Source organism: Chiloscyllium plagiosum, unplaced genomic scaffold, assembly GCF_037043375.1.
Source record: "Chiloscyllium plagiosum isolate Xiang-an unplaced genomic scaffold, Cpla_swu_hap1 HiC_scaffold_47, whole genome shotgun sequence".
Lineage (NCBI taxonomy): Eukaryota > Metazoa > Chordata > Chondrichthyes > Orectolobiformes > Hemiscylliidae > Chiloscyllium > Chiloscyllium plagiosum.
The window spans coordinates 21,569,170-21,596,777 of record NW_028270185.1 but is presented as its reverse complement, the minus strand read 5'-3'; the positions used below and the strand labels follow the sequence as shown (position 1 = coordinate 21,596,777).

The 27,608-nt window shown below is 46.9% G+C and overlaps 1 protein-coding gene across 5 annotated transcripts in view; it reads left to right on the top strand.

Annotated features, from left to right (window-relative positions):
- LOC122546431 (synaptosomal-associated protein 25-like) overlaps positions 1-27,608 on the top strand; it is a 225,416-nt gene that overhangs the window by 26,060 nt on the left and 171,748 nt on the right. For all 5 annotated transcript variants that reach the window (XM_087983898.1, XM_087983895.1, XM_087983894.1 and 2 more), the window contains 2 exons: positions 15,194-15,338; positions 22,500-22,541. In XM_087983898.1, the coding sequence (XP_087840024.1) occupies positions 15,267-15,338; positions 22,500-22,541 (114 nt within the window). In that variant the 5' untranslated portion in view covers positions 15,194-15,266. The remainder of the gene's footprint in view (positions 1-15,193; positions 15,339-22,499; positions 22,542-27,608) is intronic.

The window sequence follows — 27,608 nt, the reverse complement described above, 5'->3', positions numbered from 1 at the left end:
CCTCTCCCTCCTGATGCTGCCTGCCTTGCTGTGTTCCCCCAGCCTCCTGATGCTGCCTGCCTTGCTGTGTTCCCCCAGCCTCCTGATCCTGCCTGCCTTGCTGTGTTCCCCCAGCCTCCTGATGCTGCCTGCCTTGCTGTGATCCCCCAGCCTCCTGATGCTGCCTGCCTTGCTGTGTTCCCCCAGCCTCCTGATGCGGCCTGCCTTGCTGTGTTCCCTCTCCCTCCTGATGCGGCCTGCCTTGCTGTGTTCCCTCTTCCTCCTGATGCGGCCTGCCTTGCTGTGTTCCCTCTCCCTCCTGATGTTGCCTGGCTTGCTGTGTTCCCTCTCCCTCCTGATGCTGCCTGCCTTGCTGTGTTCCCTCTCCCTCCTGATGCGGCCTGCCTTGCTGTGTTCCCTCTCCCTCCTGATGCTGCCTGCCTTGCTGTGTTCCCTCTCCCTCCTGATGCTGCCTGCCTTGCTGTGTTCCCCCAGCCTCCTGATGCTGCCTGCCTTGCTGTGTTCCCCCAGCCTCCTGATGCAGTCTGCCTTGCTGTGTTCCCTCTCCCTCCTGATGCGGCCTGCCTTGCTGTGTTCCCTCTTCCTCCTGATGCTGCCTGCCTTGCTGTGTTCCCTCTCCCTCCTGATGCTGCCTGCCTTGCTGTGTTCCCCCAGCCTCCTGATGCTGCCTGCCTTGCTGTGTTCCCCCAGCCTCCTGATGCAGTCTGCCTTGCTGTGTTCCCTCTCCCTCCTGATGCTGCCTGCCTTGCTGTGTTCCCTCTCCCTCCTGATGCTGCCTGCCTTGCTGTGTTCCCCCAGCCTCCTGATGCGGCCTGCCTTGCTGTGTTCCCTCTCCCTCCTGATGCGGCCTGCCTTGCTGTGTTCCCTCTTCCTCCTGATGCGGCCTGCCTTGCTGTGTTCCCTCTCCCTCCTGATGTTGCCTGCCTTGCTGTGTTCCCTCTCCCTCCTGATGTTGCCTGGCTTGCTGTGTTCCCTCTCCCTCCTGATGCGGCCTGCCTTGCTGTGTTCCCTCTCCCTCCTGATGTTGCCTGCCTTGCTGTGTTCCCTCTCCCTCCTGATGCGGCCTGCCTTGCTGTGTTCCCTCTTCCTCCTGATGCGGCCTGCCTTGCTGTGTTCCCTCTCCCTCCTGATGTTGCCTGCCTTGCTGTGTTCCCTCTCCCTCCTGATGCTGCCTGCCTTGCTGTGTTCCCTCTTCCTCCTGATGCGGCCTGCCTTGCTGTGTTCCCTCTCCCTCCTGATGCTGCCTGCCTTGCTGTGTTCCCTCTCCCTCCTGATGCTGCCTGCCTTGCTGTGATCCCCCAGCCTCCTGCCTGTCTACCTTGGATTCCAACATCTGCAGTTTTTTTTGTCTCTGACCAAGAGAGGTGACGAAGACATTTGGCACACTTGCCTTCATTGATCATAACATTGAGTATAAGTGTTGGGATGTCATGTTGCGATTGTACAGGACATTGGTGAGGCCACTTTTGGAGTACTGACTACAATTCTGGTAGCCCTTCTATAGGAAGGATGTTGTTAAACTTGAGACAGTTTACAAAGATGTAGCCAGGACCCCCTGGAGGGTTTGAGCTTTAGAAACAGGTTGAATAGGCTGGGGCTTTTTCCCCCGAGCAGAGGATAAAGAGGTTTAAAAAATCATGAGGAGCAAGGAGAGGATGAGTAGCCAGGTCCTTTTTCCTAGTTGTGGGGGGGGGGTTTCAAAACATAGGTTTAGGGTGAGAGGGGAAAGATTTAAACGGACCAAAGGGGCAACATTTTTTCAGTGGTGTGTGTGTGTATGGAATGAGCTGCCAGAGGAAGTGGTGCAACCGGATGCAATTACAGCATTTAAAAGGCATCTGGATGGGTATATGAATAGGAAGGATTTGGAGGGAGATGGGGCAGGTGCTGGAAAATGGGACTCGGTCAGATTGTGATGTCTGTCAGAGCGGACAAGTTGGACCAAAGGTGGGTGCTGGAGATCTGATGTGCGGTATGAGCCTATGACCTCCTTTATTTATGGAGTGAATTCCATTTGCTACTGATCAGCCCATTTGACCAGCGTGTCTACATACTCCTGTAGTCTAAGGCTACCCTTACCCATATTATAACAATCTGTGGCAGGTGCTCAGCAATTCAAATAAGAATGTTTTCCTCATGTGTTTTGTTCACAGCTTTGCAAGTATAGGCATGCAAGCAGGAGAGCGTTTGGTATAACCTGGTATGGTGGGAGATGTGTGGATTTTAATTCACTTTGCTACCTTTAGACAAAAGTTGAAGACCAGCTTCAGTTATGTTGTGACGTTTCTACAGTCAAACAGTCATTGGGACAGACATTGGCATGATATCGCGGCAGCCCAGCCAGTGTGGCACAATATGGGCACGCAGGTTTTCAGATGGTACTGAGCTGTGTCATGGTTGCAATTTCCAAAATACAGCAGCTAGCTTTCCCACAGCAAGCTCTCACAAGCAGCGACGTGCTAATTCAGTCTGTGTGCCGAAGGCCGTGGCACTTGATCATGCAGTTAAAAAACGGTGCAGGCAGTGAGACATTGTCCTGCAGTTCCCTGAAGTCGACTCGATCATCCAGAGTTGCAGGTTGATTTCATCACCTACTCCTCCCCTTCAACTACAATTTGATCTTCCAGTCAGTCGAAGTGAGATTGTCTTAGTTGCTATCACCTTGCCTTGTGGGGCGATGCACGTTTTCTCCCGGTCTGGACTGGGATAGGAGCATGGATATGACTGTAATAGAACATAGAACAATACAGCGCAGAACAGGCCCTTCGGCCCTCAATGTTGCGCCGACCTGTGAACTATTCTCAGCTCGTCCCCCTACACTATCCCATCTTGTGCTTATCCAAGGATTGTTTAAATCTCCCTAATGTGGCGACATTAGCAGGTAGGGCATTCCACGCCCTTTGAGCAAAGAGTTTGCCTCTAACATCTGTCTTAAATCTAACATCCCTCAATTCGTAGTTATGCCCCCTCATGTGAGTTCTGAGCCCAGATCTCTCGAATGATATTTTCTGAACATTTTCTTTTGGAGAGAAAAGATCCTGTTTGCTGTCTTACTGACGACCATTTCCACGTCCCCCAGTCAGTGAACTGAATGTGCTCGTGAACCAGCCCCTCACTCCCTGCTTAGGCCCTTTATTGCCGTCAGCACTCAAGGTTTGAGTTCGGCAAGATCAAAGCGTAAACACTGTCTCGTTTTGATTACCCCCCCCCCCCCACCCAGTGTCTTGTTTGCATTGATTTGCTCTCAGCAGAGCTGACCTATTTTTCTGCTACCTACAATTATCTTTAATGCTTACATAAGGAGAAACAAACTACTGTGGATCCTGGAGGGCTGAAATAAAAACAGAAAATGCTGGGGAATCTCAGCAGGTCTGGCAGCATCTGTGGAGAGCAAAACAGAGTTAACGTTTGAAGTCTGATGTGGCTTCTTCAGGACTCATTAACACCTATTCTGCATCTATATCGCTCCTAGCACCATTAACATTCCTTTTGTCATTGGCCCTGGGCACCCTCACCCATTTCTCCTGCTCCCTGTCAACAACATTAAAGCTGTGGAGAAGGGTCAGACTGCACTCTGTTTCTCTGCAGGTGCTGTCAGCCCTGCTGAGTTTCTTCAGCATTTTCTGTTTTTATTTCAGATCGCCACCGCCTGCACGACTCTCCTTTTAATTGAACCGAACGTGTGAGCTTCGGAAGACTGTCCGTCCTTATGGGTTAAAAGTCCCAGTGCTGCATTTTGGCCACACAATCCATGCCTAAGGTTTCAGTGCAGTACCGAGGGAGTGCGACACAGTCAGAGGTGCCATCTTTTGGACGAGACATTAAATTGGGCCACTCTCGGTTGATACAAGATCTCAATGAGATATTTGGAAGGCAGCAAACTGAGTGCATGCTTCTTGAGTCTGAATGTGTTGAGAGCTGTCAAGTGTGAATCTACCAAACACCTCGCAAAGTAACCTGACTCAATAGTTTTGACAGAGTGGTCGTATTCTAATTTCCAGAGCTGGTGGTTCATAGATTCAGACAAGGCCCGACATAACTACCTCTAAAGGCGTGCAAATCCCAATTTCCTGTATTTGTCCCACTACCTTAAATGATATTTGAAAGCGCACATCCAAACATTGTTTGAAAGGTGGTAGGGTTGCTGGCCTCTGCTACCTTCCCAGGTAATGTGGTTCAGCTTCCTACCACCTGCTGAATGAGAAAGTTTCTACCCGAATCCCCTCTGAATCAACTGCCTCTTACCCTAAAACTATACCCCCTTGTAAATGATCTTTCGGCCAAGGGGTCAGATGGTCTGTGGTTACAGAGATTGCGGTGGGTAATGATTGTTCTCTTGAGTCTGACATCATTACGTGCTGATTAAATCAGACAAACATTTGCCATTAGCTTCAATAAACAGAACTGTGTGCAGAGTCAGTAGATGTGGAGAAGCACAGCTGGTCAGACACCATCCGAGGAGCAGGAAAGTCAATGTTTCGGGTGGGAATCCTTCGGCCTGACTTTCCTGCTCCTCGGATGCTTTCTGAGCTGCTGTGCTTTTCCAGCTCTACACCTACTGACTCTGGCTTCCAGAATCTGGGGTCCTTACTGTCTCCTAGAACTGAAAGCAAGAGTTTTGTTATTTTAACATTAGATGTGGGAATCACTGGCAAAGCCAGCATTTATTGTTAATCCCTAATTGCCCTTGAGCTGGAAGGTTTGCTGAGCCAGGGGGCAGTTAAGAGTCAATTGCCTTTCCTAAAGGAGCCCATTGAACTAGGTGGGCTTTTACCATAATGGCCACCATTCCTGAGGCAGGGTTTCAATTTCAATTAGTTAACACAATTTGAATTTAACCAGCGGCTGTTCTTGGACTTGAACCTGTAACCCAGAACATTAACCTGGGCTTCTGAAAAACTGATTCACACCAACTCTTCGAAGACCATCCCACCTAGACCCAATCCCAGCCCCTACCCTATCCCTGCAATTTTGCATTTCCCATGGCCATCCCTGGACACTATGGGACAATTCCCCATGGCTAATCCACCGAGCCTGCACATCCCTGGACACTATGGGACAATTTCCCATGGCTAATCCACCTAGCCTGCACATCCCTGGACACTATGGGACAATTTCCCATGGCTAATCCACCTAGCCTGCACATCCCTGGACACTATGGGACAATTTCCCATGGCTAATCCACCTAGCCTGCACATCCCTGGACAACCAGGGACAATTTCCCATGGCTAATCCACCTAGCCTGCACATCCCTGGACACTATGGGACAATTTCCCATGGCTAATCCACCTAGCCTGCACATCCCTGGACACTATGGGACAATTTCCCATGGCTAATCCACCTAGCCTGCACATCCCTGGACAACCAGGGACAATTTCCCATGGCTAATCCACCTAGCCTGCACATCCCTGGACACTATGGGACAATTTCCCATGGCTAATCCACCTAGCCTGCACATCCCTGGACACTATGGGACAATTTCCCATGGCTAATCCACCTAGCCTGCACATCCCTGGACACTATGGGACAATTTCCCATGGCTAATCCACCTAGCCTGCACATCCCTGGACACTATGGGACAATTTCCCATGGCTAATCCACCTAGCCTGCACATCCCTGGACACTATGGGACAATTTCCCATGGCCAATTCACCTAGCCTGCACATCCCTGGACACTATGGGACAATTTCCCATGGCTAATCCACCTAGCCTACACATCCCTGGACACTATGGGACAATTTCCCATGGCCAATTCACCTAGCCTGCACATCCCTGGACACCCAGGGACAATTTCCCATGCTGAAAATGTGTTGCTGGAAAAGCGCCGCAGGTCAGGCAGCATCCAGGGAACAGGATAATCGACGTTTCGGGCATAAGCCCTTCTTCAGGAACGTTCGTCGATTATCCTGTTCCCTGGATGCTGCCTGACCTGCTGTGCTTTTCCAGCAACACATTTTCAGCTCTGATCGCCAGCATCTGCAGTCCTCACTTTCTCCTCACAAATTCCCATGGCCAATCCACCTAGCCTGCACATCCCTGGACACCCATGGACAATTTCCCATGGCTAATTCACCTAGTCTGCACATCTTCGGACTGTGGGAGGAAACCAGAGCACTTGGAGGAAACCTCCGCAGACACGGGGAGAATGTGCAAGCTCCACACAGACGGTCGCCTGAGGGTGGCATTGAACCCAGGTCCCTGACCGTGTGTAGCAGCAGTGCTAAGCACTCAGCCACCGTGCCGCCCAAAGTTGGTTTCCAGCCCACATTCTGAGGTGGTTTCCTGCCCATATCCACCTGAAGTTTTATCCAGATTTTCACCTTTCCCCACACCATCATGTGGTGGGTCAGTATGGATACCATAACTGGCTGTGACCAGCTGGAGTGCTGAGAGAGTCTTTTCCTGTTGCCCACTTTGGTCTCTGTAAGTCACTGATGGTGTAGAATGTCTGCTGCCTTCGAGACACCTTCAGACTGCAGCTTTCTCATTTCTGATTAAAATGTACATTTCGTGACTAACTTGAGCTATGAATCAGAAGGAACTTGTATTTGCAATGTAACAGCGCTGGATATAACCTGATTGTCAGGATCCCATGATTCCAATTACAGTAAGCTGATCATCCAACCAAATAGCCCGTTTCCACTTCCCCTTATCCTTTGATCCCATTAGTCCCAAGTGCTATATCCAATTCCTTTGCAAATCACACAATGGTTTGTCCTTGACTGCTTTCTGTAGTAGCAAACTTCACAGGCTCAGCACTCTCTGGGTGAACAAAGTTAAAAATCACACAACACCAGGTTATAGTCCAACAGGTTTATTTGGAAGCACTAGCTATTGGAATGCTGCTCCTTCATCAGGTTGTGGTGGAGTATAAGATCATAAGACACAGAACTTATAGCAAAAGATTACAATATCATACAGATATATATATTGAACAATCCTGGATTGTTAAGTCTTTCATCTTTTAGGATGGGTTGCAGTTTTCGGTTCATTAGTACGTAAATGCCAGAACTCCTCTGCATCTTATTTCTAAGTGGTTTGCCCTGTCTCTTTCGATTAAGACAACTGGTTCTGGCAACATCCTTCCTGCATCCACCTTCTCTGTTCCTGTTAGAGTGGTATGGGTTTCTATGAAGTCCCCCCCCTGAGCTGAGGGCTGCAGCAGCTGAAGGCAGAGCTATCATTGGTGGGATGAAGCTAATGGGGAATGTTGCAGAGACCAGGATCAGAGAAACATGAGTCTTGGAGCCTGGTGGCGGGAGAAAGTTACAGTGATGGCAGGGATGAGGTTATGAACACAAGACAATGTTAAAATTGAGGAGTACTTCATGCAAGCCAATGTATATCAATCCACACTGAGGTGCTGGTTGTTAAAGGAGTCTACTTGGCTGTCATTTGGGGTAATCAAAGAGGCTGGGGATGTTCTTCCTTTGTTTTGTAACAACACATCAGAGAATACTGGATAAGCGTGTGCATTCCTCCCCATTAACATCACCATTCCCAGGAAGATCTACCCTCTGGGGATTTTACTTTGTGTCACCAAATGGCTCCCGCCCCCCCCCCCGCTCTACCCAATACCACTCAACCCAGATTGTGCCCAGATGCCCTCTCGCCACATGCCCATCTGACTGCTGGCTATTCTCCTGTTGCTAAAGACTCACTCTTGCCAACTGAGGTCTGCCAGTGGATCCACGTGCATTTGATTAAGACTGTGTGGTCCTGCCATTAATGCTGGACAAGATTTGGGATGGCCCAGATACGCTGGCCACACTCACTGTGTCTATGTCCCTGTCCCACCGCACCCACCAAAATCTCTTCGAAGTTCCCAATGTAGAGTCTTTTCTACTCTTACACTAATGACCCCTCACCTCGGTGAGTAACTTTGTTTAAACCTGTGATGTGGGGATTTGGTGTGAGATCATCCATTGCTGGTTACTTTACTTTCTCATCATCATTTGCACGGAGTTCCATTTTCACCTCCTGGCTGCAGAGCCTCTTTCTGGGCTGGGCAGTGTGCTTTACTGATCATTGAGTTGATTAATTGCTCCGTTTCAAACCTTCTTGCTCTTCAGCTGCCGGCACCTGTAGGAAGGTGAGGTAGGAATTCACTCCTCACTCCCTGCTCAATGCACTCAGTATCATGGATCACAATTCTGCTTTTGATCTTTTGCTCTCTGACTTGCCATGGGTATCCTCCTGCGTTTTCTCCAGGGATAAACGGGAAGTTCAGGCTGTGCCTTCCGAGGTGCTCCACAACAGTGAGCAGCCATGGAAGAGTTGGGAGAAATGGTAAAGAAGGCATTTGGTACACTTCCCTGTATTGGTCAGTGCATTGAGTATAGGGATTGGGAGGTCATGTTGCAGCTATACAGGACATTGGTCAAGCCACTATTGGAATACTGCTTGCAATTCTGATCTCCCTACTATAGGAAGGATGTTCTGAAATGTGAAAGGGTTCAGAAAAGATTTACAAGGATATTACCAGGGTTGGAGGGTTTGAGGTATAGGGAGAGCCTGAATAGGCTGGGGCTGTTTTCCCTGGAGTGTTGGTGGCTGAGGAGTGACCTTACAGAGGTTTATAAAATCATGAGGGGCATGGATAGGGTAAATAGGCAAAGTCTTTTCCCCCCAAGTGTTGACTCCAGTGGGAGTCCAGAATTAAAGGGCATAAGTTTAGGGTGAGAGGGAATAGAATTAAAAGTGATCTAAGAGGGAACATTTACACATAGAGAGTGGTGCATATATGGACTGAGTTGCGAGAGGAAGTGGTGGAGGCTGGTACAATTACATCATTTAAAAGACATCTAGATGGATGCATGAATAAGAAGGTTTAGAGAGATATGAGCCAAATGCTGGCAAATGGGACTAGATTAATTAATCTATCACCCTCTCCAAGGCTTTAATGATTTGTCGAGGTGTGGCATCACACCCTTCCTTCTACACGCTATCTCTCTATTTATAAACTCAAGGATCCTATAAACCTTCTTAACAATTGTTTCGACTTGTCTAGTCACCTTCAGAGAATCATGCACATGAACCCTGAGGTCCCTCTGCTCCTGTAGTCACCCTGGAGACAGGTCATAGGGATTTACAAGAACGATGATCCAAGGAAAGATGAATGAAATTGGGTTTATTCTCCGTTGATCAGAGAAGGTGAAGAGATTATCTTTTTGAGGTGTTCAAAATTATGAGCAATTTTGAAAGGGTACAGAGGGATATTTTACTTCCACTAGTTGGTATTTCAGCAACTAAGGGTCACAAGATGTCCAATGAAGCCTGCCTTGTCTCTGTGTTTCTTTAACCAAAATGCATTACCTCACATTTCTGTGCCTTAAAATTCATCTGTCCACACGTCTCTCCATTTGGCTATCTTGTCACTGTCCCTCTGACATTGCTCAGCATCATCCTCACAATTCATTATCCTCCCTAGCTTAGTATCATCTGCAAATTTAAAGATTTTGCCCTCCAACACCCATTTCCAAATTGTTTATATAAATCAGAAAAAGTAAGGCTCCCAACACCGATCCCTGGGGAACACCACTTTCAACACGTCTCCAATCTGACAAATGTCCATTTATATCTACCCTCTGTTTCCTGATTTTTGAATCCATGCTGCCAAAGATTTATCATTCCCAAACATTTCTAATTTGCTAACTAACCTGCCATGTGGCATTGTACCAAATGCTTTCTGCAAGTCCAAACATACAACATCTCCCACAGCACCACTCTCATCTGCTGTGTCAACTTGTCAAAGAACTCAATTAAATTTGTCAGACATGACCTGTCCTGGAGAAAGGAAGAAATGAGGTCTGCAGATGCTGGAGATCAGAGTCGAGAGTGTGGTGCTGGAAAAGCACAGCAGGCATCCGAGGAGCAGGAGAATCAACGTTTCGGGCCGGAGCCCTTCATCAGGAATTCTGGCCTGAAACATTGATTTCCCTGCTCTTCAGATGCTGCCTGATCTGCTGTGCTTTTCCAGCAACACACACTCTACTCTATCCTTGAGAAAGCCATGTTAACCGTCTGGTATTAGCTTTTTGTGAAGTATATATTTATCATATCCTATATTATGGCCTCCATCTATTGATTTGTCTATAGTTTTCTGAGTTATCCCCTGCCCCTTTCTCACACCACATTTGCAATCTTCCAGCTCCTTTGGGACTAATCCTGCATTTAGAAGAGCATAGAAATTTGAAGTCAATGTAATGAAATCTCCTTCCTGGTTTAGCAGCACCAATTTAAGTACAATATAGCTGAGTGAGCAAGGAAATAGACTCTTTATGTTTGAAAAAGGCTAGAAGTGTAGAGCAAGCCTGCCAGAGGATATTGGACTAACATCATGGGTAAGCTCTTTGTTACTCTTTCACACACTGTTAAAAATCACACAACACCAGGATATAGTCCAACAGGTTTAATTGGAAGCACTAGCTTTCGGAGCGCTGCTCCTTCATCGGGTGGTTGTGGAGGGCACAGTTGTAAGACACAGAATTTATAGCAAAAGTTTACAGTGTGATGTAACTGAAATTATATATTGAAAAACACCTTGATTATTTGTTGCGTCTTTCATCTGTTAGAATGACCATGAATGACCATAATTTCAGTTACATCACACTGTAAACTTTTGCTATAAATTCTGTGTCTTACAATTGTATCCTCCACAACCACCTGATGAAGGAGCGTCACTCCGAAAGCTAGTGCTTCCAATTAAACCTGTTGGACTATAACCTGGTGTTGTATGATTTTTAACTTTGTCGACCCCAGTCCAACAGCGGCACCTCCGAATCATTTCAGACACTGAAGAGACCTGTTGTGTTTTTCTAGCACGTATAGCATGAACTATCTAATTGAAGAGCTTGTGTGAGCGATTTTACAAAATGTCTGTGATGAGCCATGCCGGTGGCTTCTCAGCCTTTCCCAGTCCCCTTCATTTTCACAGAGCTTCAAGGTGAGAACGAACACATGAAAACACTGAATGTTAATGTCTCCCAATTTGAGCTTGGTCTTTTATGTCACTGAAAACAAGATAAGACAGAGAAACATGAGCAGCCCAGAGAGTAAATTGTATCCCCGTATTTGCTATGGGTGCCACTGCAGTGAAAAATGTCATCACTCCCAGTGGAAAAATTGCCTCGTTCGAAAAGAAAACAATGACTTTGTGAGTTGTTCTCAGGAATTTCAGAAGGCCCAAAAAACTCTGGATTGTCCCGTTCAGCTCAGATTTTATTCAGGCGTTGCATTCTGTTCTTCCTGTTAGAAAGATCTCAATCAGAAACAGTTAGAGATGGCTGCGCTTGACATAGTCAGGAATTTTTAAAAAATTTGTTCAAGGGATCTGGGTGTCACTGGCAAAACCAGACTTTATTGCCCATACCTAATTGTCTCTGGAGAAGGTGGTGGTGAGCTGGCTTTTTTAAGAATCCCTCCAGCGTGGAAACAGGCCCTTTCGTCCAACAAGTCTACACCGACCCTCTGAAGAGTAACCCACCCAGACCCATTCCCCTCACCTATATTTACCCTGACTAATGCATTAAACCTACACATGGGCAACTTAGCATGGCCAATTCAGCTAACCTGCACATCTTTGGACTGTGGAAGGAAACCAGAGCACCAGGAGGAAACCCACGCAGACACGGGGAGAATGTGCAAACTCCACACAGACAGTCACCTGAGGCTGGAATCGAGCCCAAGTTCCTAGCACTGTGAGGCAGCAGTGCTAACCACTGAGCCATCATGCCACCCCTTTCTTGAACCATGATGTGGAGGTGCCAGTGTTGGACTGAGATGGACAAAGTTAAAAATCTCAGGTTATAGCCAAACAGGTTTATTTGAAAGTACAAGCTTTTGGAGTGCTGCTCTTTCATCAGGTAAGTAGTGGGGCAGGATCATAGGACACAGAATATGTAAGTTGAAATCTGCATCCCCATGCTAAGTAATTAAAGATTTAACAGAAATCTAGGTTTGTTCAATACATTGCATCAATTGTACGACACTTTGACCTGTTACTATAAAATTTTTGCCCTATGAACCTGCCCCACTACTTACCTGATGAAAGAGCAGCACTCCAAATGCCTATACTTTCAAATAAACTTCTTGAACTGTTGCAGTCCACATGCTATACTTTGATTCATAAAGCCCTTAGGAAGGGAGTTGCAGGATTTTGACCCAGTGGCGGTGAAGGAACAGCAATGTATTTGCAAGTCAGGCTGGTGAGTTACTTGGAGGGGAACTTGCAACTTACATGGTGTTCCCATGTATCTGCTGCCCACGTCCTTCTGGATAATGCAGGTCATATGTTCAGAAGGTGCTATCGGAAGAGTGTCGGTGAGTTGCTGCAGTGAGTTTTGTAAATAGGACACGCAGCTGCTACTGAGCAAGGAAACAAATTGGTGATGAAGGGAGTGAATGTTTAAGATGGGGGACATAGTGCCAGTCAAGTGGACTGCTTTGTCCTGAATAGTGTTGAGCTGCTTGAGTGTTGTTGGAGCTGCATTTCTTGATGGAATACTCACATCAGTGGCCAGAAATACATTGTTTTCAGTCTGACATGAGTGTCATTGATCAGTTAGGAAATTCTATTGAGTGAGGGATTTCTAAAGCACTCAATGCGTGAGAGAATTGATATTTATATAAGAAAGCACTGCAAATGTCCCAAAGTGCTTCAGAACCATTAAAGCACTTTAGAAGTACATTCAATGTTGCTACATACTTAACAGTCATCAGGCAAAAATCTTTCATTGCCCAGGGAATTCCTAAACATTTTATTGTCAGTGTAGTTCTTTGACCTGTTGTCACTGTTTGGTAGGGAGCACAGCAATCAGTTTGTACAAAGCAAGCTTCTACAAACCGAAGGGCAATAATGATGAGATTATCTGTTTTAATTCTGTTGGTTGAGGGTGGAATATTGGCCAAAACATCAGGGAAATGGAAGAAAACAAATTTCAGGATAGATGTGAAGGCTTTAGAGAGGGTCCAGGGAAGATTTATGAGAACTATTCTGAGGATGAGGGGTTCCAGGCTCCAGGGATGAGGGACTTTGATTTGTGAATACACTGGAGAACCTGGGGATGTTTCCTTTGAGAAGATTGAGAGGAGGTTTGATTGAAGTGTTCAAAACTATCAACAGTTCGGACAGAGTAGGAGACAGAAATTTCTGTTGCCAGAAGGATTTGGAACTAATGGAGATAGCTTTAAGATGATTGGCAAAAGCACCATCAGCGACATGAAGTAACACCTCTTTACGCAGCGAGTGATTCGGATCTGGATTATACGGCCTGGGAATGTGTTGGAGGCAGGTCCGATAGCAACTCTTAGTCTGGAATAGGATGAGCGCCTGAAGATCCTTTTCACGGCTGAGGGGAAAAGGCAGGAACGAGGAGAATAAGTTGCTATTGAAGAAGACTGACAAGGACACAATAGGCTGTAACCATAGTGTGTATTTCTGTATGAGAACTCTCCAGCCCATGTTTACCTGAGAGGGTAGAAGAACCATAAGATTAACATCACATTAAAAGCCAGCTCCTATAATTGTACGGTGCCCCCCTCAGTATTGCATTGAAGGGCCAGACTCCAGTAGGGCTTGAACCAATGATGTTCTGACTCAAAGATGGACATGAGAACATTCAAATTCAGAGCTGGAGTAGGCCATTTAGCCCTTTGAGCCGGTTCTGCCATTCAGTAAGCTTGTGACTGGTCTGATTAACCTAGGGTTTTAGCCTGCCCCCAACAGTCCCTTACTTATCAAGAATCAAACTCCCCCTCCCCTTACAAATCGTTAAGGACCCTGCTTCCACCAGCATTTGAGGGAGTGAGTTCCAAAGACTCACCAGCATCTGAGAGAAAAGCCATTCTTCTCTTCTCTGTTTTGAATGGACAACCTTTTCTTTGGAAACGGAGACACTTCGTTCTGGATTCTCCCACAAGAAGAAATATCCGTTTCCTTTCCACACAGTCAAGATCCCAGCATCAACCGTCCTCAGGATCTTACAGGTTTCAGTCAAGTTGTCAATTACTCTTCTAAACGTCAGCAGGTAAAAGCCCAGACTGTCCACCCTTCCCATGTCAGATAACTCACCCATTCCATGATTTCGTCTGCTACAAGCCATAGAGAATGCTGGAGAAACTCAGCAGGTCTGGTAGCATCTGTGGGGAGAGTAACAGAGTTAACATTTTAAGTCCAGTGTGACTTGTCTTCAGAGTCATACTGGCCTCAAAGCATTAACTCCGTTTCTCTCTCCACGGATGCTGCAAGTCCTGCTGAGCTTCTCCAACAATCCATATATTTATTTCAGATTTCCAGCATCTGCAGTATTTTGCCTTATTAGTCCATTAGATCTTCTCTGAACTGCTTCCAATATATTTACATGAGTAGACCAATACTTTGCAAAGTATTCTATTAGTGGTCTCATCATGTATAACGATAATTCCCTACAGCCGAGAGTAATCTTGTAATGGTACTGTGCCTTTAAGAGAGATTAGTTTTGTACTGTTTGTCTCGCAGAGAGTTGTTGCCACAGTGATGATGGAATGCCTGCTTCAGGAGCAGTGGGTAAACAGGTGAGCGTTTACCCACTGAGTGTTAACCCCTTGAGTGTTTTTGGATGAAAGAAGCTTGAGTGGGTGCATCAGGCTTACACAGAGCCAGGATTTTAGTTTTGCTTTCAGTTGGGGTCTGGAGTTGCCTGTGGAAACTGATAGATACAGCTCACTCTCTGCTGCAGCAAAAGATCTTAACCTTTCTCTCCGCTGCTCGATTCTTTTGGCGTCCCCTTCTCCTGGATTGGAAAGGAGACAGCACATGAGGAAAATCTGTTTTGCTGAATTTGCCTTTGCCAAGGGTGTGTTTATGTGATGCTGCTATATTGGAACAGTTGATGATTAGTAGTTAAATAATATATCATTTTATTAAGTACTTCAGCAGAGTTCAAATTATTCTAATTCTTTATTGTTTGTATTTTAACTGTATTGTAAGAATAAAGTGTGTTCTGCTTCAAGCCTTAGTGGACCCATTGAGTCACATTTGGAACACAGCGCCTTACACTTGCCTATAAATAAAAAGTAGGGTCTAGGCTATCTCCTTGATATATTTTGAGGGGTTTTGTTTTGGTCTATAACAGTATGAATTGAGTGGTGTCTCTTACTCAATAATCTTCTAAATATGATAACTGTTCTAAAATGATGGCTTTCTGTTGTCTAGATCCTTGAAGGCCTGTGTGCCTTGAGTGACTACACGTGCTCCTACGCGACGTGACAGACTCACAGGAGGAGCCATGGATGGCAACGTGGACATGAGGTCGGAACTGGAGGAGATGCAGCGTTGTGCTGACCAGATCACAGATGAGGTGATTGGCTGCTTCTTTATAAATCTATTGTACCGTCACACCAGAACATTGGAGCTGCTAAATTAAAGGTAGAACATGGTCTGTCTAGTTTAGCTTCTACCATCCTGGTCAATATTATTTGTTTAAAGATCACACAACACCAGGTTATAGTCCAACAGGTTTATTTGGAAGCACTAGCTTTCGGAGTGCTGCTCCTTCATCAGGTGAGTGTACTCCACAGCTACCTGATGAAGGAGCAGTGCTCTGAAAGCTAGTGCTTCCAAATGAACCTGTTGGACTCTAACTTGGTGTTGTGTGATTTTTAACTTGGTCCACCGAGTTCGAAACCGGCTCCTCCACGTCAATATTATTTGTGTTACCCCCTTTACAATCCCGAAAGCAGTTATCAGATCACCTCCCAACCTATTCTTTTCCTTTAAGGGCAAGCCCAGGTTAGATAAGCCCTCCTCGTCTGTCCATCCTCATGGTCATTCTGACAAACTAACTTCACTGTCCTTTCTGTACCGTGTCTGTACAGTCACTGACCCGATGATTTATAACGTGGCAGGAATATCTCATCATTTTGGCCTAACGTTAACTTTTTGAAATATCCCTACTGTATTATTGCAGCCTCATGGGCATCAAATGGTACAGGGGAGCTTATTGTCTTCTTCATGAAGGATATCCTGGCCTTGGAGTGTCAATTTATCAGTGTGGTGCTGGGGCCTATATTTCAGTTATCAGGGAGGTTGCACAGACTCAGTATGCATGGTGGTTGTTTGAGAACAGAAGGTTAGACAGTGTTCTAAGTGTTCAAGAGAGTTGATGTAGTGGCTGATGAAGCTGTTCCCTCTGGTAGAGGAATATTAGAGAGAAAGGAAATAACAATAGAGTGAGAGGTAGGCCTCATTTCTAATTGCACGAAGCTTTAATCGCACGCACTCGCAAAAAAAAAAAAATCTGTTAAGGTCGTGGATTCAATTTGTAAAAATTGACATTGAGATTGATAGATTGACGTTAAGGGAATGGAACCACCTTTTGCGTAGATGCAGTTAAGATACAGACAAACAGTGTTTTAGCCGAATGCTGGAACAGACGCAAGGGGCCATTTAGCTCGTTTCTCTAACAGGAAGCAGGTAACACTGCACGGCACCCCAGCCTGGCTTCCCAGTTCAGGTTCCATCCGGAAAGGAGTTAAGACAATGAATGGAGATGGATATTGAATTAATTGAATAGTTGACAGTCACTGAGGGCCACCCACTGGGAATACAGTGAGGGGCCAAGCAACAGCTTTATAACTGCATCAGAACAAAGAATTAGCAACTGCAACAGAGTACAGAGACCCAAGGAAAGTGATGTTGAAAATTAATCCTGACAAGTTTCAGAGGAAAGGGCTATAAATATCACTTAGCTTCTGTGCTCAATTACATTTCTTCATTAGAGATACAAAGAGGAATGGCCATGATGGGCGGAGAATGATGAGCGAGACTTGGCAGTCAGACTGCACACACAGTGATGGGGAGACAGTGGGCTGATGTTAACGTCACTGGGGCTGGAGGAGTGGTAGAGCAGATTTAGTTGAGGCATTCAAGAGGACATTGCCTGATTATTTGGATAAAATAGTGTGCAGGGTTACAAGGGAAAGGCAGGAGATTGGCTCAAGATAATGGGCCGAATGGCCACCTTCTGCACCATAACAATTCCGTGAAGGAAATCAGAAACATGCAAGAGACTACAATTGGGGCAAGACAAGATACTCAGGGCAGGGGAGATCCACAGGCAGGAAGAGCCAGGCCATAAGCATTTGCAAGCAAAGGTTGATAATTCTCCATTTTGACCCATTGCCAGGTGGGCAGCTAGTGAGAGCACAGGGGTGATGTTTGAACAGGACTTACTGTGCAGTAGGAACCAGTTAACAGAGTTTACAGAGCACAGAGGATTGAAGGCTGGTCAGGAATGCATTGGAATAGTCAGGCCGAGAGTTAACAAAGGGATGGATGGGAGTTTCGGCAACACAGTGGCAAAGCTCAGATGAAAGGAGGCTATTTTAATTGTGATACTCATTACAAATTAACATGATTCACTGCATCTATTTCTGAGAGACCTGATGAAACCCTGTTATAAAATTGAAAAAAACAGTTTCCTATATTTAAAAAAGTGACAGGTGATAGGCTTGATAAAAGATGTTTTTCATGAATTTCAGTGACTTTGAAGAGTCCGAATCCTTTGGCCGTCTGTACAAAAGGACCAGCGATTTCACCGTCTCTACAGGCTCTTGGGGCTGTGCGTAGTGGGAGGGTGAAAATCGATGAGGGCAAGAAGCTTGTCTTTGAGGATGGGGGTGGGATTGAAGACGGGGTGTGATGGGGAAGTGGGTAATGAATGCTGACTGCTCATGGCTGCATGGTCACAGGAGCCTGAGACAGCAGTGAGCAATAACTTAACAGCCATCGTCCTGATGACATGAAGGAGATGGTTTGTCAAATGAGATGCCAGTGGGGGAGGAAGGAATATTAAACCCACCTGAAGTGGTCGTCTCTTGTCTTGAGCAGAAAGAGAATTGCAGCATCTCTGTTGCAAAATGACGGGGTGACAGTTTCTAAGGACCCTGTTTGTTCGAGCAGGTTGGAAGCTGCAGCCTCTCTGCCCTCAGTCCCCATTATTAGCTTTCTCTCCAGCAACACCTCAAATTTAACATTCTCAACCAACTCCTCATCTGCCTCCCTGGCCTCAATCCCATTCTTGATCAGCAAGCTGTCGGAGCTCTCCCTTAAGATTCCTACTTTCCTTCAGTCCTGAGATCGATGTCAATGTTAACAGTAACAACACCGATCTCTCTCAGGTGATGTTTACGATGCCTACTGGCTAGTCATTCCATTAACCCCTTAATGAACCCCAGAGCTCCGAGGATCCGCAGTGCAAAGTGATGGGATTAACCCGTTCACGTCTTCACTTGGGTTCCCTGGAGTTGGAGAGGGTGTCGGGTGCAGTGGGGAGGGTGGGTAGTGCGGGTCATCACTGAAACATCACTGCCCTTTCTTGTGGCCTGGCAGTGCCACGGGTGTATCTCTTCTGTGTGCTGGGTAGGGCTCGGCGCATATCGCATTGTCTTTCCTGTGTGCCTTGGTGCTCTGGATCACCAGGGTGGAATCACAAAGGGCGCTATTAATGAAGACTTAACCTCCTTGCGAGATCATCTTTAAACCACTATTCTCACTGAGAGCACAAACACTCACATCTATTTGAACAGCTCCATTAATCAGACAGTCATCTTCCCCTTTATGGATTTGGTGTACAGCAGTGGCACTGGTATTGCACTGTTGGCATTGTCTGTACTCTCCTGTTGAAGCGGTGTTAGAACCGGGAACAGGGGTATTACTGGATAAGGGCAGATGTCAGTTATGGCCCAGCCTAACACAATATGTCCAAAACAAACTCGACTCCGTGCTTCACCATAGTGATGGGCTACTGGGAGGACAGAGTGCCTCCTCAAAGCCACCCTAATGAAATGCAACACCTAGAACACAGCACAGTATAGGCCCTTCGGCCCTTGATGTTGTGCCGACCCTTTATTCTCCTCTAAGATCAGACTAACCTATATACCTTTCATGTGCCTATCCAACAGTAGCTTAAATGTCCCTAATGTCTCTGACTCTACTATCACCGCTAGCAGTGCATTCTACACACACCCCCACTCTCGGTGTAAAGAACCTTCCTCTGACATCTCTCCTAAAGCTTCCTCCAATCACCTTAAAGTTATGCCCCTTTGTGATAGCCATTTCCACCCTGGGTAAAAGTCTTTAGCTATCCACCCTATCTATGCCTCTCATCATCTTGTATACTCTATTGAGCCACCTCTCATCTTTTTTCACTGATGAAGGGCTTATGCTCGAAACGTCGATTCTCCTGCTCCTCGGATGCTGCCTGACTTGCTGTGCTTTTCCAGCACCACCCTCTCGACTCTGAGCACCAGCATCTGCAGTCCTGATTTTCTCCTAGTGACCAGAACTGAACACAATATTCCAAGTGTGGTCTAACCAGGGCTCTATAGAGCTGCAGCATAACCTCGCTGCTCTTAAACTCAATCCCCCTGTTAATGAAAGCCAACACACCCATGTGCCTTCATATCAACTTGGGTGGCAACTTTGAGGGATCTATGGACATGTACCCCAAGATCCCTCTGTTCCTCTACACTGCCAGGAATCCTGCCTTTAACCCTGTAATCTATATTCAAATTCCACCTTAAATGATTTCACATTATTCCAGGTTGAACTCCATCTGCCACTTATCAGCCCAGGTCAGCATCATGTCAATGTCTCGTTGCAACCTACAACAGCCTTCCACACTATCCACCACTCCACCAAACCTCGTGTCATCGGCAGACTTACTAACCCACCATTCCACTTCCTCATCCAAGTCATTTATAAAATTCATAAAGAGCAGAGGTCCCAGAACAGATCCCTGTGGAACACCACTGTCACCGAGCTCCAGGCTGAATACTTTCCATCAACCACCACCCTCTGTCTTCTATGGACCAGCCAATTCTACCTGTATCCCAAATTTCTCTGTAACCCATGCCTCCTTACCTTCTGAATAAGCCTACCATGGGGAACCTTATCAAACGCCATTCTAAAATCCATGTACACCACATCCACCACTCTACCTTCATCAATGTGTTTTGTCACATCCTCAAGGAATTCAATAAAGTTTGTGAGGCATGACCTGCCCCTCACAAAGCCAGACTGACTATCTCTAATCAAACCATGGTTTTCCAAGTAATCATAAATCCTCTGTCTCAGAATCCTCTCCAATGCTTTGCCTACCACAGACATAAGGTCTACTGGTCTGTAATTCCCAGGGTTATCCCTAATCCCTTTCTTGAACAAGGGAATAACATCTGCCACCTCCAATCATCTGACGCTACTCCAGTGGACAGTGAGGACACAAAGATCATCGCCAAAGGTGCAGCAATCTCTTCCCACGCTTCCTGCGTTATCTCTTCCCACTCACCTTGGGTATATCCCCCGTCTGACCCAGGGAACTTATCGATCCTTATGCTTTTAAAACTTTTCAGCACATCCTCCTTCCTAACATCAACCTGTTCAAGCATATCAGTCTGTTTCACACTGTCCTCAGAAACATCAAGGTTCCTCTCCGTAGTGAATACTGAGGCAAAGTGTTCATTAAGGACCTCCCCTACCCCTTTTGACTCCAGGTGCAAACTCCCTCTACTATCCATAATCGGCCCTACCCTCACTCTTGTGCCTCACATCAGTGTAGAATACCTCAGGGTTTTCCTTAATCCTACTCGCTAAAGCTTTCTCACGTCCCCTTCTAGCTCTCCTAAGTCCATTCTTTAGTTCTTTCCTCTTGAGCCCTGTCTGATTCTTGCCTCCTCAACCTTAAGTAAGCTTCCTTCTTCCTTTGACTAGATGTTCCACATCTCTTGTCACCCAAGGTTCCTTCACCCTACCATCCCGTCCTTGACTCAATGGGACAAATCTGTCCAGCGCTATCAGCAAGTGTTTCCTAAACAACCTCCACATTTCTGTCGTGCATTTCCCTGAGAACATTTGCTTCCAATTTAAGTGCTCCAGTTTCTTCTGTAATAGCATTATAATTCCCCCAGACCCATACCATCTGCTCCTATCCCTCTCCATGAGTATAGTAAAGGTCAGGGAGTTGTGATCACTATCACTGAAATGCTCTCCCACCGAGAGATCTGACACCTGACCTGGTTCGTTGCCAAGCACCAAATCCAATATGGCCTCCACTCTAGTCAGCCTGTCGACGTATTGGCTGCTTGAGGGACTGGCCATGGAGAAGATTTATTTGCAACAAAACTATGAAAATTAAAGGCATCTTGCAAGTACAATTAGATAGGAGGTAAATAAATAAATAGAACTTTATTGTACAGAGAAAACCGAGGTATGACAGCGCCCCTATTGAGGGGAGCTAGTAATTACGTGTTTGCTTGAGAGCATTTTCCATTAGTAACATGGACGTTGGAATCTCTAGTCGGAAAAATTGATACGAAAGTATGAGAAAACCATGTCACTGAGAGGCCTGGTTTTGCTGACAGGGATAAATGCGAATAGACTATTTTGTAATTTTGTTGTCGACATGGTTCAGTATAGTTTGACCTTTCTCCCACACCATTCCACATGATTTCCAATCGGAAGGGTTTGTTTCTAGTCTCAGTGGGCACTGGTTGTGAGGAGTCTCTTCATGGGAGGTATATTTCTCCCTCTGTTTCCTGGTGAATATTTGACACCCTTCTCCAACATCCTGCTGCCCCACCCCCACGCACAACCCCTCAATCAAAGCCACTGAAACAGACGATCTGATCATTAAACACTGACTGACTGTAGGAGTTTGTTGTCCACAAATCGGGTGCTCTGTTTCCAATCGGACACCAGTAACTGATTCAAACGTACCTCTTTGGTTGTGAAGTGTATAGAGACCTTTTGAGTTCAGGAGAGGTCATAGAGTCATAGAGATGTACAGCATAGAAACAGACCCTTCGGTCCAACCCGTCCATGCCGACCAGATATTCCAACCCAATCTAGTTCCACCTGCCAGCACCTGGCCCATATCCCTCCAAACCTTTCCTATTCATATACCCATCCAAATGCCTCTTAAATGTTGCAATTGTACCAGCCTCCACCACTTCCTCTGGCAGCTCATTCCATACACGTACCACCTTCTGCGTGGAAAAGTTGCCCCTTAGGTCTCTTTTATATCTTTCCCCTCTCACCCTAAACCTATGCCCTCTAGTTCTGGACTCCCCGACCCCAGGGAAAAGACTTTGCCTATTTACCCTATCCACGCCCCTCATAATTTTGTAAACCTCTATAAGGTCACCCCTCAGCCTCCGACGCTTCAGGGAAAACAGCCCCAGCCTGTTCAGCCTCTCCCTATAGCCCAAATCCTCCAACCCTGGCAACATCCTTGTAAATCTTTTCTGAACCCTTTCAAGTTTCCCAACATCTTTCCGAAATGCAAGTATTTTCTTTTGGGAGCTGTGATTGAAGATTATGGTTAAAGATTGCTCCTGTGGTGTGGATTTATGTTTTTTAAAGCATTAGCTGGCACCTGTTGATGAAAAGCAGCCTTCGTGTGTGTTCACAACGGTCTCACAGTGGTCTCTCTCTCTCTCTCTCTCTCTCTCTCTCTTCACAGTCCCTGGAAAGCACCCGTCGAATGCTGCAACTGGTGGAGGAGGTACGAGCAATAATCACATTTATTTTCTGTGTTGGTAAATCCCTAAGCGAGTCACTGCCACGTTGCGAGGAAGTTTTGGGCACAACTGTGGAACCTTCAGAGAGCGAGGTTAACATCCAGTGGGACAAGGTGGAAAGTTCACACTAAAATTCCATGCCCTCCACTTTCCTCCTCGCACCTTTCCTCACACTGTCTGCCCGATGGCCTCCGTCCCCCTCCATGGACACCTCCCATGGTCAGCTTTGCAAACAGACAAGGGTCTTAGTCAAATCCCTTCTCATCACTTCCACTAAGGTGGCTACCTTCACAAAGGAATCCCTGGCTGTTCCTCTCCTTGGTCTGAAATTCCCAAGAGCATTGCAGGGTTTCCTCTTGCTGCCTTAGTGGAGACAAGCAGGGAAGGGTGATCTAACACTCTGTACTCCATGGACAGGGCAGTGATATGACTAAGAGAGGAGACATTCTGGCTGCCTTCCTCATTATATTACAGATACAAAGGACTGAATGGCTCTACTTGTAGCATTTCCCCATTTCTGGCTTTCCTGAGTCATCCAGAGATTTGACAACGGATACTCCATATTACTGCAGGTCACCACCTCATCCCAGTCGGTGGGAGGTGGTCTCAAACCTGTTAACAGATTCTGCAGCTTGAAACTTGTCTCCACTCATCACCCACCCACTCCCCCATTCTCACATTCCCCCACTGCCAACTCTCCCTCTCCCCCCCAACTCAATTCCTCTCCTCCCCCACTTCCATTCCCTGACTCCTCCCCCACTCCTTCTCGCACCTTCCCCACACTCCTCCAGCCCCAATTTCTCCACACCTTCCACCTCCAGCTCCACCCCTCCATTTCCCCTCCTCCTCCACCCCATTCACCCCAACCCATTCCCCCCACTCCCCCACCTCCAATCATCCCATCCCATTCCCCGACTCCCCCAACCCCCAATCACCCCATCCCATTCCCCCACTCCTCCACTCCAATCACCCCATCCCATTCCCCCACTCCTCCACTCCAGTCACTCCATCCCATTCCCCCACTCCTCTACTCCAATCACCCCATCCCATTCCCCCACTCCTCTACTCCAATCACTCCATCCCATTCCCCCACTCCTCCACTCCAATCACTCCATCCCATTCCCCCACTCCTCCACTCCAATCACTCCATCCCATTCCCCCACTCCTCTACTCCAATCACTCCATCCCATTCCCCCACTCTTCCACTCCAATCACCCCATCCCATTCCCCCACTCCTCTACTCCAATCACTCCATCCCATTCCCCCACTCTTCCACTCCAATCACCCCATCCCATTCCCCCACTCCTCTACTCCAATCACCCCATCCCATTCCCCCACCCCCTAATCACCCCATCCCATTCCCCCACTCCTCTACTCCAATCACCCCATCCCATTCCCTCACCCCCCAATCACCCATCCCATTCCCCCACCCCCCAATCACCCCATCCCATTCCCCCACTCCCCCACCTCCAATCACCCCATCCCATTCCCCCACCCCCTAATCACCCCATCCCATTCCCCCACTCCTCCACTCCAATCACCCCATCCCTTTCCCCCACCCCCCAATCACCCCATCCAATTCCCCAAATCCCCACCCCCAGTCACCCTATCCCATTCCCCCACTCCTCCACTCCAATCACCCCTAAACCATTCCCCCAACCCCAATCACCCCATCCCATTCCCCCACTCCCCAGCCCCAGTAACCCCATCCCATTCCTTCACTCCCCACCCCCAATCACCCCATCCCATTCCCCCACTCCTCCACTCCAATCACCCCCAAACTATTCCCCCACTCCCCACCTCAATCACCCCATTCTCCACTCCTCCACTCCAATCATCCCATCCCATTCCCCAACACCCCCATTTCAATTCCCCTACTCCATCTAGCCACATTCACCCACCCCGAGTTCCCCAATCCCAAATTCCCTCACATCCCCAACAAGCCATAGCCGTCTTCCATTTCCCCCAACTCCCCATTCCCATTTCCCTAATCCCCCACCCCTAATTCCCCCACTCCCCAATAATCCATACCCATTCCCCCACTTCCCGCACCCCTATTTCCCCACTCCCCAACCCCCACTCCCATTTTCCCTAATCCCCACCCCACAATCCCTCCATTACCCCCAGTCCTAAAGCTCTCACTGTCGGTTCATATTGTTCCCCAGTTGAGGCTTTAATTACAGCAAAGTAGGAACCCGTTACTATCACAACCTTCAATGATGATAACAAATTAGCCCCCTGTTAGACACCAGCCTCAATGACCTATCTCTCAAACTCAGAGGTAGGGAGAATGGGGTGGGGAGTGTATGATAATATTCAGCATATTAGGAAATTACCCTGGGTCATAAATCTACTCTTATTGAATAAACCTCCTTTTTATATTAATTGCCCTGTGCTTTTCAGCAAAAATCTAACTGTAACATCACCTGACCACCAGCTCCAGGAAAGTTACCAGCAACAGTGGCCAGCACGGTGGCACAGTGGTTAGCACTGCTGCCTCACAGTGCCAGAGACCCGGGTTCGATTCCTGCCTCAGGCAACTGACTGTGTGGAGTTTGCACATTCTCCCCGTGTCTGCGTGGGTTTCCTCCGGGTGCTCCGGTTTCCTCCCACAGTCCAAAGATGTGCCGGTTAGGTGAATTGGCCATGCTAAATTGCTTGTAGTGTTAGGTGTAGGGGACTGAGTCTGGGTGGGTTGCTCTTAGGAGGGTCGGTGTGGATTTGTTGGGCCGGAGGGTCTGTTTCCACACTGTAGGGAATCGAATCGTAACACTTTAGGAAGGAAATGTTTAACACAATAGACAATGTCAGTGTTTGAGGTTTAGGCCTCTAATATACTTATATAAACATTTCAATATTATTAAGTTATGCTCCATCTGGCATAGGGATTTGAAGAGAAATGGTTTTCGCTCAAAAATGTACTTGAGGTTCCACAAGCCTATATTTTACCCATCAGCCTCCAGTTTGTTTTTATTCTAGCAAGTTCTCGTTTATCTCTCCTTCCCTGCAAGTCCAATGTCAGAGGGAAAGGGGAGCGAGGAAATCAATAACGTGACAAAATGATTTGGAAAAGACAATATTTCAGGGCTGATGGAGGTGGTGATGGGACTCCAGAGCAGGAGGGAATCAATCACTGAATCCCTACAGGCCATTCGGTCCATCGAGTCCACATCAACCCTCCGAAGAGCATCCCACCCAGACCCGACCCTCTGCCCTATACTCTGCATTTGCCATGTTTAATCCACCTAATCTACATGTCCCGGACACTATGGGCAATTTAGCATGGCCAGTCTATCTAACCTGCAGACCTTGGGACTGTGGGATGAAACTGGAGGGTCCCCAGAGGTGACACGGGGGGGGGATGTGCAAACTCCACACAGTCACCCAAGGGTGGGATCGAACCTGGGCCCCTATGAATGCTGGGTTAGTAACTTGCTGGCTTTTATAGTGAACCCTCACTTGGTCAAACTGAGCTGTCTATCCACATTTTGTACAAAGCAACAAACTCAAAATGGAGCTTGAGTCATGAAGGTGCAGTGTAAAATTCCAATCTGTCTCTTCCTTTGTTAAATAGTTGAACATTTGGATTGTTTCGGGCTCATCCGTCATTCTGTAGGAAGTGTGCTGACATATTTCATTAATCTTCAGCACACAAACATCGTCTCCAGTGGATAATTAGTTTGCTTGCCCTAGCCGACGCATTTAGAGAACATCTGTTCGTCTGAATCTTTGTGCTAATAATGGTGAAGGATTGGCAGATGGGTCGTAAATGCGAACCGACGGCTTCATTGAAGGGCAAAGTCTGGGGCCAGGTCCCACAGTCCCTGTAGGTCTTGATATAGGATTTTCTTTCGGTCTTCTCCAATCTGAATGAGTAATACACACTGTGGGCGGGATCTGGAGAGGGCTATTGGGTAATTTACAGAGTTTACAAGCTGTGGTGATGTGTGAGCAACTGGGGCTCATTACTTAAGACCGTAATAAAAATAAAATATTTTCTACAGAACTAAACTAAGTTGCATGATGAATAATTGTCCCCTACAGATTCAACAACAGAACTGCAGTTGAACTGTATTCAATTGCAAGCGAAGTTTCTGACTGCTATACCACACTGCAAGCAGTCCTAGGATGAAGACCCCATGTTTATGACTCCGGTAGTAAGGATCCAAACATTGAGATGGCTTGCAACTTTAGGGAGGGAGGGAGAGGGCAGGTGAGTGAGGCAGGGAATACTGTCCTCTGGAGGGGCACTTAGAGGGCATACTGAACAGATTTGCCACACATCTAATAACTTATAAAGAAAAAAAGTGTAGTCCACTCCCAAAGGCCATATTATTGGGTGGGCAGGTTGAGCTTTTAGCAAGCTGAATTGACCTTGAATTGTCTATTTACATTTTGTAGGGTGCTACCCGAAGTTAGCACTTCCATGATATGGGGCTGATCTCGAGGGAAGGTGGGCACATGGCGGGCTGGGCACCTGTCCTATTTCATGTGGCCCCCAGTCTTCACCATAAACACATCTGGGGGCTTGTAATCTCCAGCCCCATCATTCTGAAGGTTTCCCAGGGGAGCTGAGTGGTGACTGTTGGACAGAATAGATCATTTTCAGTTTCAAAATGAAAGTAACAAAGATGATGTCCCATTGCCTCAGCTCATAGCTGGGTTTGTTGATTCCAGTTGGGGATCTGTGTGGACCATGATCCTGTTGATCTGAGTTGGGGATCTGTGTGGAGAATGATCCTGTGTGTGTGTATATGTGTGTCTGTGTCTGTGTGTGTGTATATGTGTGTGTGTTTGTGTGTGTTTATTTGCTTGTGTGTGTGTGTATATATATGTCTGTGTGTGTGTGTGTGTGCGTGTGTGTGTGTATATGCGTGTGTGTGTGCGTGTGTGTGTGTATATGTCTGTGTGTGTTTGTGCGTGTGTGTATATATGTGTGTGTGTGCGTGTGTGTGTGTATATGTCTGTGTGTGTTTGTGTGTGTGTGTATATGTGTGTGTGTTTGTCTGTGTATTTATGTGTGTGTGTGTTTATGTGTGTGTGTTTACGTG